Genomic DNA, 13183 nt, shown 5'->3' on the forward strand with positions numbered 1-13183 from the left:
TAAGAGCGACGATTCTCCCGTTCAGCCGCTGGACCTCCTTCTTGGTGTTCGGATGACGCATGTCGAGGATCGCCTTTATCTTCTCAGGGTTGGCCTCGATCCCTCTCTGAGAAACGAGGAATCCGAGGAACTTCCCCGAGGTCACCCCGAAGGCACATTTGGTCGGGTTGAGCTTCATTCGGTGTCGTCGAAGGGTGCGGAAGGTCTCCTCGAGATCCTGAACATGGTCCGGGATCTGCGTGCTCTTTACCAGCATGTCGTCCACATACACTTCCATGTTGCGGCCGATCTGGTCTTTGAAGACCTTATTGACGAGTCGCTGGTAGGTGGCACCGGCGTTCTTCAATCCGAAGGGCATCACCCTGTAACAGTAGAGGCCCTTGGGGGTCACGAACGCGGTGTGCTCCTCGTCTTCAGGCGCCATCCGGATCTGATTGTACCCGGCGAAGGCGTCCATGAAGCTGAGCAGTCGAAATCCGGACGTCGCATCCACCAGCTGGTCGATCTTTGGGAGTGGAAAGCTATCCTTCGGGCATGCTCGGTTGAGGTCGGTGTAATCGATACAGATCCTCCACTTCCCGTTGGCTTTCTTGACCATGACGACATTGGCGAGCCAATCGGGATACGTGGATTCGCGAATGAAGCCCGCTTCGAGCAGCTTGTCCACTTCTTCGTCAATGGCCTTCTGCCTTTCTGGGGCGAAGGACCTTTTCTTCTGCCTCACCGGTTTCATCGTCGGATCGATGTTGAGTCGGTGAGTCATTGTTTCCGGAGGGATGCCCGACATATCAGCTGCCGACCATGCGAATATGTCGGCGTTGGCCGTCAGGAGCTCCGCCAGTCGGTGGCGTTCGGCGTCGGGCAATTGAGACCCGACCCAAACTTTTCTGTCGGGATTTTCTCCTATCGGGATCGCCTCGAGCTGCTCGGCCGGCGAACCCCGCTCTTCCTCCTCCCGTTGATCCAGTTTGTCGATTGTCAGGGGATCCTTTGTCTCGTTGCTTTGGGCGGAGATTTGAAAGCATCGTCGGGCGAGCTGTTGATCTCCGCGCATCTCCCCGACTCTGTTTCTGGTCGGGAATCGAACAAGGAGATGGTACGTCGAGACGATCGCCCTGAGAGCGTTCAGTCCGGGTCGCCCGAGTATGGCATTGTAGGCCGAAGGGACTTGGACGACCGCGAAGATGAGGGAGACCGTGTTTTGCCGTGGTTCGGTACCGACCGTCACGGGCAGGGTGATTTCTCCTTCTGTCGCGACGGTGTCTCCGGCAAAGCCGATCAAGGGCGTGGAGACCCCACTAAGTCGATCCGTCGGTAGTCGCATTCGGGAGAAGGTCGAGTAAAACAAAACATTCGTCGAACTTCCATTATCAACAAAGATTCGTTTTACATCATAATTGGCTATTGTCGCCGACACAACAACAGCGTCGTCGTGGGGAGTCTGGATGCCCCGAACGTCGTCTTCCGAGAAGGTAATCACGTCGTCCGGGCGCGGCCTTTTCGTCGGCTCCCCCCTGTAGATGTCCCCGATCCCAGCCGCTTGGAGATCATATTGATGACTCCAGCCGTCGGCTGGTTAGTCGGCGCCTCTTCAGTCGGCTGGGGGCGTCGATCGGCAGTCGGTTGGGCCGGTGGTCCCTTTCGAAACTTGCCGAGATACCCCCGGCGGATGAGATTTTCGATCTCATCCTTCAACTGGATGCATCGCTCGGTGTCGTGGCCGTGGCTCCGATGGAACCGGCAGTACTTCCGATGGTCGAGGCCCTTTGCCTTCAGAGGCGGAGGCCGTCGCAGGTATTCTTTCCCTTCGATCTCCATCAAGATCTGCGCACGAGGAGCGGAGAGAGGAGTGTAGGAGTCATACCTGGGACGCACCGACCTCGGAGTCTGTTGGCCGGGTGATTTTTGGGTCTGTCGAGGTGGAGAAAGCCGACTACCGGCCGGGGGCCTGCTTGGTTCGGCGGGCTCCCGACCTTTTCTTCGTTTCTCCTTCGGACCCCTGGGCTCGACCAGGCGTCGGTCGGACGCTCCTTCGTCCGCGCGCATATACTTGTATGCGCGCTCCAATAGCTCGGCGTATGTTCGGGGGAGGGTCTTGTCCAGAGAATAGGTAAATCGGGACGACCTCAGACCCTCTTCATGGCTGAAACCGCCATGTCTTCGTTGAGGTCCCGGACCTCGAGCGTGGCAGCGTTGAATCGCGCCACGAAGTGTCGGAGCGTCTCGTTTTCCCCCTGCTTGAGGGAGAAAAGGCTATCCGACGTTCGCGGCGGCTTTCGGCTGGTGCTGAAATGGGCCACGAACGAGTGCTCGAGCTGCGCGAAGGAATGGATACTGCCCGATCGAAGACCGGAGTACCAAGCCCTGGCAGCCTTGCGAAGTGTGGCGGGGAAACCGATGCAAAAAAGAGCGTCGGTTGCCCCTTGAATTGTCATGAGAGCTTTATAGCTCTCGAGGTGGTCGACCGGGTCGGTGGAGCCATCGTATGGCTCCACGTTCGGCATTTTGAACCGACTGGGAATCGGCTCATCGAGGACCAGTCGAGAGAGAGGCTGGGCGGTCTGGAAGTCGACGTCGTTCGAAGACTTCTGGCCGTCCATCTGCAGTTGGGCGAGTCGGCGGTCGATCTCCTCGAACCGTCGCTCGTAGTCGTCCGCTCGTCGATGCTGGGAGACCCCGGGAGTGGAGCCTCCGGAAGACTCTGAAGGAGAGGCCGACGGTGTGCGCGGCCGCTTTTCCTTCCTCGCCCGTTCCAACGGGGAAGGAGAGGGCCGCTGGGACCGTCGGTCGTCGCGCCGAGGTCGACCCTCCTCCTCCCCGTGGGAGCGCTGTTGGGAGTGCTCGCCTGGAGGCGGCAGGGGTCGGCGCGACCGTCGGCGGCTGCTCCTGGAAGGCTTAGGTCGGGCCGCCGGTTGTTGCTGGAGGCTTTTGACTGCGTCGGTCAGCACGGTCATCTGCCGCACGATGGCCGCAATCTGGGCCTCCGTGGTTACTACGGGGTGCGGAGAGCTAGGCTCCGCCGCCGGTGGGGGCGGGGAGGCTTCTTCCCGGCGGGAAGAACGCCTTGCCGACCCAGTGATTCTCGATCGTTGAGCTCTTGTCCTTGTCATGCTGTCCCCTACCTGGCGCGCCAATCTGTTGCGGCCAATCGCCTCGTCGCCCGATCGCCGGGAAGCGTGCACCTGCAAAAGGAAGTCCGCACTGACCGGAGGCGGCTCCGGTGGGGACCCTCCGACGGTCAAGTCAGAGAGGTGACTGGGCAACAGTGAAATGCAGACAGAGAGCTCTGAGAGGGAGAGAGAGAGAGAGAGGGGCGAGCCTGCGTATGTGGGAGAGACGGGCGGATCGATCCCTTGCACTGTTGCCTTCCCCGGTATATATAGTGGAGCACGGTATGGCGCCATCATTAATGGCGCGGACAAGTGAGGAACTGTCAACTCACTGTAGGCTGTCAGAGCCGCCGTGAAAATGTCACGTCGCCGTGTAGCCGTCTAATCACCAGGGTTGACCCGGTTCTCGGCGGGACAATGCCCCTAGGTAACTGTGCCGCATGTCCGTGTCAGAGCTGACAACGTCTGGCGGCCGTACGGCGGTTGGTGGAGTCGGCCGACCCAGGGTCGGTGGCCAGCAGAGTGGGGTCGGACTCCTCCGTCGGTCGGCGAGCTTCATGTGGGTCGGCTAACGGACCTCTGGGTTTAGTCGGTCGGGAATGGACCGTGGAATGGCCGCAGTTAGCCGCTGATGGCGTCCGTCGGCCTGTCGCCCGACTTATGATCGGCCAGGCAGAGTCGTCCGTCGGGTCGTCGGTTAGTCGGCCGGGCTGCCAGGTCGGGCCCTCCGATAGTCGGTCGGTCGGGTTGCCAGACGGTCGGGCCCTCCGACAGACGGTCGGTCGGTCGGTGGGTATCCCCCAACACTTTTCAATGCTTCAAGTAGCACTCTTTCTATAATTTAAGTGAAGTAGGAACCCTTGGCTTGGATGATCATGGCGATTCATGCTTTACTACGTACAGTTTTTTCCTTGACCTTTTTTTTTTGTCCAAAATTGCATTTAGAAGTCCGAACAAACCATCTGAATGTGGCTTTCACAACACTTTCTGGAACTTAGTAGCAACTTAAATTTTATTAAAACAAATGCAAATTGGGATGTGCCTTGTCATTTTGACAGTATTTGAACTGCTTGCTTGTATTCGATATTATCAGCTCTTAGATATTAATGCTGACATTTCATAAACAGGACCTCTCTCTCTCTCTCTCTCTCTCTCTCTCTCTCTCTCTGTGTGTGTGTGTTTGTGTGTCCCTCTGATTTTGGCCATTCTTTTTGACCGTTGTTGAGGACTTAGATTCCTGCTTTATTTAGTGTGAAGTATGTATTATGGGTCTTTCATATTGAGACAAGATAACAAGAAAATGGAAAGAAAATGTCTTGCTATTTCTGCAATCATGGAAATTGTGATATACAGCACTACTGGGGACCATGATTCACATGTCATTCTATTTATTTGAAAGGGATGATGATTGCACCTACCGGGGAATGGCCATACATAGCAATAAAACCAACACCAGCATCTGTTGGGTCATATGACTCATATCCAGGACTCCAGAGTGTAGTTGTATTTAAGGGAATTCACACCACTGATGTGAGCGAGTATATCCGAGGAGTCAAATATATCTTCTTCCTTTACCACCACCTGCAAATTGCACTAACAATAATGTCATTAAAAAAAAAAAGAAAGATATGCTTAATTTGAGGTAAACTAAAGCTGTCTTCTTTCTTATTGAAGTTAAGATACCGAGACCTGTTGTACTAAAGCTTGTAGCTTTTGTTGAGATCTGACTGGTAGCTCAGTTGTGTTTGGTAGTAAGACTATTAAATTGAGTTAAAAAATGATTAAAATAAGTAGGAAAGTATATGACTTCTACTAGTTTATGGTCAAGCTTAAAACTTGAAGCTTGGAATTTTGGCCTATAGAAGCTTTTACAGAATTGTTTTTTTTAAGATTTTTGTGCTCAACAGATTTATATTCTAGGGGCCTTTGAACTTCATGTTAATGTTAGTTTCATTGTAGATATATTGAATTGCTATCAATCAAATGAGGGAGGGCAGACCATTTCTGGCAACCGTGTTCTGATACTGATAAGGACTGAATGCAAGCCAGAGTTCAGAAATTGGATCAGTTTAAATTTGGAAATCCAGCCTATAGATGCTTTTACAGTGATTTTTTTTATAAAAAAAAAAAGATAATGCTCCGTAGAGTTATGTTTTGGAGGCCTCCAAGATTTCATACTAAAATTAGTTCACGTTTTTATATATTTTGAACTGCCAACAATCAAATGAGGAAGGGCGGACCATTTCTGCAACCACGTTCATACATATCATATGAAGCAATTTTTGAATAATCTAAGGCTATGATAGTTTATGTTGCTCATAATCACCATTTCTTTTATATGCTTGCTAGTTTTTTCTTTTCCAATTTATATGTTGCTCTTAAGGGTTGGTTTCTGCATTGCAAACCGAGTATTCCTGGACAATCAGCATATATGATGCATTGAAGAAATGAGATTATTATAAAGCTTACTTCCTCTTCATCATCAAACTCATGTTGATTTGAGGTGGGTCTTGCTGCCTCTCCAAACTCATCATTCTTTGCAAATCGCCCTCGGATACGAGGCCGGCTGTCTGCTAGAGTTTTCCTACAAGCATACTGCATCTTTTCCTCATTAGGACTGCTAGTGAGTAATATGCAAGAACAAAAATCTCAAAAATAAAAGATCATTTTCTTAGAGGGTCATGAGGTGTAATTCTTTTGTGTACCTTGATCTTTTTGCTGAAGTTTCTTTCATTCCTCTTCTTCATGTATCTGTGGATCTTCTCCTTCCTCTCTTCCATGGAGAGCCGACCAACTTTGAAGGTGGACTCTTCTAATCCTGAGATGTCTGATGCTGGCAATTGTGTTGAGCTGCCAACGCACCAATCCATGAGATGCTGATTTCCTCCAATCACCTTATGGGAGGAACACAATGGATGGTAAGTATCAGTGCACCATGACATTGATTTCAACTGCTGGTTGTGGAATGGTTAATAAAGCCTGTCAACCATTCCAAAGAGATTCTGGCCGGTCGAGAGTTTTAACATAATCATGCTGATGATGTTTTCATGCTTTTGATGTTTGATGCTCATATTTATATAACAATGGGACTGCACATCTCTCCATTCTTAAATTGGGTTTAGTAATTTTTTTGGCCATTGATGTGCATTAGGAGTCGTATACATGCTTGCTTTTAGAGCATAGCACCATCAATATGGAAGGATGCTGTCTTGTGGGTGCATAATTGTAAATTCACATGAGTCAAAAGATTGTTAACCATATATGTTACGATCAGAATTGAAAATGTGTTGGTCATCCATATTGTAGAGAGCAATTTGAGAAACTCCGCAGTTTGTGAGCAATGGATCAACAATTCCAGATGTCTGGTAGCACTTCTCATGGAAGGAGCACTAGGGTTTTTTACATAGTGGTGGAGTTAAAGAGGGTCGAAATTATTCGTCTGGCTTGCATGCAAAAGATGAAACCCTCTAATCCATAACAAAGGCAAGGGACAATTCTATCATATGCGGTGGTCTATTGATTAGTGGGTGGATCTATATTGAACCAGATGCTATCTGGTTGGCTTCTTATTGGGCTCAGTCAATTCAAAATCAGAACATATAACTTAGGTCTGATTTGCTTCTGATAAGATTCGACCTTGATACGACTATATGCCCTGCTAATCAGCCTAAAAGTTGTTTCAAAATACTGCGATCTGACTTCTAGAATTCAGGCAAGACCTAGCCAGTTCTGATAAGTAGATTGGAGTGAGTGAATCTGGCATGGGTCCATATCTCAGACCAGCATGAGCCTACAATTATACCCAACCTTCTGTACAATCATAAATCTAGTCATCATGTAAAAAAATTGCGAACAGGGAGACTTGGGATGTCAAAATCTATGCGTGAGCACCCAATACTTTTGCTCTTATGCCTGCATAGAATGCATCGCTGGTGCAACCGTTAGATGTACAGACAAGGCTTTCCTAGTTATCATATGTGACTCCAACTATCAAAATCCTTATCGAATGAAGCTGACCTGAGCCAATCCAGTTGACCCTTGTTTAGATTCAGCATGACATATTTCAATAAAATGACCATGCTTAATTGTTGGTCAAGCTTCAGTGTGAATGTTCAGACTTGGTTCATGGGCCATCGTGATTCAGTTAAGTCTCAAGCTGAAAACTTGGTTACCTATTTGACAAGGCGACCATGGTTCAAGTTTATCCCATTTGCCACCCTAGCCTTCAAAAAGGGTTCAAGCTCCATCCTATTTTAACATAACAAACATGAACGAGCCAAGGCCAAGTTGTTTATAAATAACTTAGTTAATCTTTTATTCTGTAAAAAGCTTTATAGGCAATAAGTTGCATGATATCTTTCTCAAATACTCGTAACCCACCAACCTTTTGGAAGCAGGATTTATTCACATCACTTGGTCCGATTGTATAATATATCAGCTTAAATAATCTGCTTAATTTACAAATCTACTACTTATTATTATTAATAAGTAATAATAAGAATAACCTTAATCATCAAAAAAAAAAAAAAAAAAAAGTAATAACAACCTAAGACACACAAAAGAAAAAAATAATTTAAAGAGAGAGAGAGAATGCCAGCATTCTTTTTGGGCTAGTACCTGCTGCATGTTATCGGAGCTGTAGACTCGTTGTAGGGAATCCGGGCCGTAGATGCCAACATGTCCCGCTCCCTCCACCATCCGTTGGTACTCCACCACCTCCCGCCTGGAACCCATCATCATCATTCCTGCGCTAAAGAACCCCGCCTGTCCTTCTCCTCCCATCCCCGCCTGATGGTACAATGCCCCGATCCCTCCCCCATCCAGAAACGCGCACGACGGTGACTGCACCGCCGATTCCAATCCCACGAACATCGCCGCCTGTTGCTGCTGCCCTATCTGGATTGGCACCACGGACTCCGACGAGTCGCCTGGGTATCCGCCAATCGGGATTGGATCCGTTAACACGATGTGGTCGAAGGGGTCCACCACCTGGTGTTGGTCGACGTACTGCGGTGGGGTCGGGAACATCGAGGAGGGGTCCAATGGGGATGTGTAATCGACGGTGGGAAGGAAGTCGCGCTCGGGGTCGGGAGTCAGTGGATCGTCGAGGAGGGCGGAGAGGGCGACAGTGTCGATGGAGGGGAGGGGGGAGAAGGCTGCGGCGGCGGAGGTGGCAGCAGCGTCGTCAAATGAAAGGAGGGATTGGGGGTCCGGAGGGAAGAGGTCGCCGCCGTTGCCGCAGAACTCCAGGATCCGGTCCAGGATGGGACTCGAGATGCCCTCCTGCACCCGCTTACAATTAATGTTTCAAACCAAAATGTAACCAATAATAATAATATAATATATATGCACATATGGGACATGCAATTATAAAGTGCGCACCGGTAACTTTTCTTTTCTTTTTATCTCAATCAACGTAGCTGGTTCTCTAGGATTGGCGCGTGGTGCCCAGCGTCATCTGGATAACGACGGAAGGAGGTGACAGCGACGCTGCTGTCCTCGCTTAGTTGACACCCCAACGTGGAATTAAAAAATCAAGGCTTAATGGGGCTGACCTTGTTGGCCACTAGACGGAGAGTCAAAGCCGGAGACTCTGTATGTTTTATAAAATAGTATTGTATTGTATTGTATTTCATATATTCTTCATGCCTTTCAAAAATTGCATTGCGTTTTATACTTGACCACCGTCACGTCTTTCTCTTTGTTCGGTTGATCGTTTGTGGGCCTTCGCTAACTGCGTCTCTTACATCACCAATAAGTACAGGCACTCGTAGGCGCTAAAGTGATTGAGTGAATTAGGTGTAGCCATTATAGTCCACGTAGGTGGTAAACTCGTCACCAAGAAAAACCATACTTGGGCTGACTCGACAATCAACACATATGGAACGCACTTGGGCTGATCCTAGTTTGGGTTTACAAATTGCTGTCCCGGGATAAATATAAATTGAATATTAAACTCAGACTAATTGATCGACCTACCTCATAGTTTGAAAAATGTAATATAATGGAAGTGTCCAAAACTATTTAAATCTATACACTGATGGAGTATGAAAGATGAGGACAAAAGGGGTAGGAATCTCTAAAAAGAGGAAAAAGAAAACATCAAACCATCGTTGTCGATAGGCAACTTGGTCTTGGATGGGAAAGGAAATCCAAACAGAGCACCAATACTTTGGTACTTGAACCAAAGCCAAAGTGCACCGATTCTCCACGCTAGTGTGGTGTTGTAGTCTTGTCGGAATGATATGGCTTTGGGTCCGAACGATATGGCTTTGGGTCGCTTTACCGTACGGGACGGAGCTTCTATTGCTCATCATGTGAAGAGGGAGCTTCAGAATAATGCTTAAGCTTATACTATACTACTAAGAATTGAAGTTTTTGACCACCACCCTGTCATGTTGCACCAACTGTGGTGTGACAAGCAACAAGAAATATTGGCAGGTTATTTGTAGAATAACAAGAAATAAGAAGGTGGTAATTGCACGCGTTGTTTGAGATACAAACATGCAGGAAATGAAGATCATGCATGGAAAGTGGAAATAGAATTTACAGACTTAGGAGACATGTATTTATATTTGTGTGGACACAACAAACACCAAGAGCTGAAGATGCGAAAGTATTCTAAATTTGGAGAAAAACGGAACGTTTTTTATGAGTTAGGTTCCATGTTCACTCTTAATGATACATCTGTAGTTCTTTTCTGAAACTCCAAAAAATGCTTCCATATTTCCATCAAAGTAGGTCATATACTAGATTAAACAAAAGGCATTTTTCTACCAAAAAAAAAAAAAAAACAAAAGGCATTTTAAATCTTTAATTTTTTTTTTTTTTTAAATGTAGGTTCTCTGTTTACTCAATTTTAATGAATAGACCGTACGTTTCCTCCCCTACTATTTTGAAAGATAGGACCAGCAGTTTCAACCAAAATTCCGAGAAAAATAATGAAGGTACTATAGCACAACATGCAGCAAAAAGAAAAAGAACCGGAAGAACACTCCATCTTTTGTGTTAATAAATAATATATAATTGTTTAATAAGCATAGGATTATCTGCAAATGATGACATGCAAACCTTTCAATTACCCTTTTTTTTTTTTTTAAGACAAAAAGAAAGATAAAAAAAGGAGCAGTAGGATGAGAGGATTACAATGGAAAGCGGCTCTGGCTGGGTATGCATGAGGTCCTGCGACATCTCTCCTTGACGAGCTCTCCTAATCTTCCAAATACCAAAATAATAAAATAGAAAAGCAATGGTAGAAACAGAAGCCCTCACTCGCTGCAAAAACTCTTATTCTCGTCTCCTTCTCTTCTCTTCTCCTACTCCTAACCTAAAACACAGACGTTCCAAACAAAGAGGAAAAAAAAAGGATAAAAGAAGAAAACAGAAGAAGTGGAACAGAATTTCCTATATAAGCCAACCCAGAGACCCCCTTCCAATATATAGGATGAAATGTGGAGAGAGAAAAAGAAACAGAGAGAGAGAGAGAGAGAGAGAGAGAGCTGGAAGATCCCGAGGATAGAGAAGTGGGACGCGGGTGGGGTTCCTATATATGGCCAATAGAAAGACTACAAGGTCGGAAGCCTGTCAATATAGGAGGACGGGTGGAACAAGTAACGGCCGTTTTATGGTACGGTGAGTCGCCGTCGGCGGTTAGGGCCCGACGTTTACGCGGGGCCGCGAGGGCCCGGCCTGCGGGTCCAACGGCGGCGGGGAGGCGTCTGCCACGTAGGACGGAGCAAACGTGGCAGTGATGAGCTGGCACGCCAAATGTAGGGGGCATCCGGTTTATTTCCGGTAGCACCGGTTTTTTTGAACCACCTGGTTTGCTCGACACGACTTGGGTTTGTAACAGTATCATACTGCTACCAGATCCCCGATTAATCTCAATTCCTTACGGTGTTCAAGAGATTTGTTCTTAATCTCTCTCCTAAATATAAAAGGGCGTTTGGGCCATTAGCAGTGGGAGATGCAAAAAAATTTGATGACTGAGATTTATGATGGATTTTTATTGGCTGTGAACGCAGTTCTAGATCTCATCTGATTTTAATGGAATAATGCGTCTCCATAGAAATAATTTATCAAAATTGTTTGAGTCCGCCAAAGTGCACTAGATATCCTTACTAAAAGATCTACTAAAGCTAGAAGGATAACTTCTCAGAGACAGAGGCATAAAGATTTCAATTTTTTATCCAGTCTGCGGGTTGGAGGAGGAGTTGACGGAGGATGCTCTCCTTCACTGTCTGAGGGTGAGTTTGATTTTGAAAATGGTGAATAGCCAGTAGTGGGAGGAACTCGATGGCCCTTGCCTTCCTTCATTCCTGGATGCGATATGCTGCAGTATGATTGAGAGTTCGACTGAAAGCAGTAGGATGGTGTATGTCACCTATCAGACTTGACTGTCTAGAAATAGCTTTGTGTTCAATGTTGAGATTGTGTCTATGCGGCGTATGCTAGAGAGAGCCTGCTACTTAGCTTTGAAATACTATCATTTTGATACTGTTAGCTCGAACCTTATCATTCTGAGTTCTTTGGACTCTTTTGCTGTGCCTACAATGATTCGGAGGGTTGTTTTCATTTTCTGGAAGCTCCCATCCATGGGGTTTGTCAAAGTCAATTTTGATGACAGTATCAGAGATGGTAAGAGTGGTTCAGACTTTGTCATTCGGGATCCGAATGCAAAGTCTTGGATGGCGGAGGAGTCTCAACTCGATCTTTAACCTGACCATCCCCGATGTTGAGCTTCGTGCCACTTGGACGGGTATTATCTGTGCGTGGTAGAAGTTGCAGATTGAGAGAATTTTCATCGAGGGTGATTCTGCCACTGTCATTATCTAGATTCAGGATAATGCAAAATATCTAGATATTTACTCGCTTCTCTACAATATCTGGACATCCCTTCGTCTTTCTATCGAGATGACTATTCGACATGTTTATCGGGATATCTATATTGCTGCGGATTGGATGGCTTCCTTTGCTACCGTGTATTCTGGAGATTGGACTTGACGCTAAGGTGACATTTGCTCTCGAGCTTTGAAAGATATTTTGTATTCTGATTCTTTGAGCTACTCTCACACTAGAATGGTGTGATTACCCATTTGTATCAAAAAAAAAAAAAGAGCTAGAAGGATAACTAATTGCAAATCAGGTTAGGCTATCAAATTTGGAGACCTCTTGACTTTAAGTTTATACCGAACTTGGGAAGTTAAGTTGCAGTAAATAGATTTCAGCAACTAATTTGTTGATGAAAGTACTTTGCATATCGTTCATATGGCTGACGCTTTGATTAACAAGTAGCTTAGTTGTATCTAACCTAAAGAGAAGATAATCGTAGGTTAATATGATATGACTTCTCATATTAGTTGGATCTTGTTTGTTTCCAAGTTAAGTGCTGTGTGATTGGCTCATTGATGCCTTATGGCTTTAGCCATCTAAATCGAAATTATTATTGACAAAATTGCCTTTTAGATATAATAGTTGTCTGTTGATTGCGAGATTTATGTACAATCTTTGATTTAAATGTACAAAAATCAAGTCCAAATGGCATGTTTAGAATGTTTACTCATTAAAGTAGAATTATTCAGTATATCATGTCCACCTTAACTAAACCTTATTATGTGTCCCTCGCTAATCCCAATTTACTTGAGAGAATTACTATTTATGGGCAGCTTGTCATCTTGCCACTCGCTCTTCACCTCTAACTGAGATTAGCTATGCATTAAATTAGTTTCATAGCTTGGTTTAGTTTGGTTTCCTTTTTGGCGGTCATACTAAATTATTAATGTTATACTCATCTTATTTATCCCTATAACAGACTTTGTGGTAGGGAATGTTTCTCTATATAGCAATAAATCTAACTAGCTTTTAATGGCCCTTTCTTTGGCTATGCAGTGTCATTGAAAATTATATCATACACTACATATACCATATGGCCAATCACTTAGTCTCTGAGCCCAATTTATTATACGCTTTCTTATCTCGGATATCATTATTGCAGTCAATAGCTTATGGCTCAGTATGTGAAGTATTATCAGTTTTGAGCATGAGTTTCGTGATTTTATCAGAATCCAAAAGGT

At 46.1% G+C, this 13183-nt stretch overlaps 1 protein-coding gene across 1 annotated transcript; it reads right to left on the reverse strand.

The window, feature by feature from the left end:
• Positions 1–4562: 4562 nt before the first annotated feature.
• Positions 4563–10530, reverse strand: LOC105044184 (uncharacterized). The gene is made up of 5 exons (XM_010921995.4): positions 10257–10530; positions 7728–8393; positions 5816–6004; positions 5580–5705; positions 4563–4691 (listed from the first exon to the last, which is right to left on the reverse strand). The coding sequence occupies exons 1-5, from the start codon at positions 10299–10301 to the stop codon at positions 4587–4589; spliced, it is 1131 nt and encodes a 376-aa protein (XP_010920297.3). The 5' UTR covers positions 10302–10530; the 3' UTR covers positions 4563–4586.
• Between the last annotated feature and the right edge of the window lie 2653 nt (positions 10531–13183).

This window comes from Elaeis guineensis, chromosome 4 (assembly GCF_000442705.2).
Source record: "Elaeis guineensis isolate ETL-2024a chromosome 4, EG11, whole genome shotgun sequence".
NCBI classification, from domain to species: Eukaryota; Viridiplantae; Streptophyta; class Magnoliopsida; order Arecales; family Arecaceae; genus Elaeis; species Elaeis guineensis.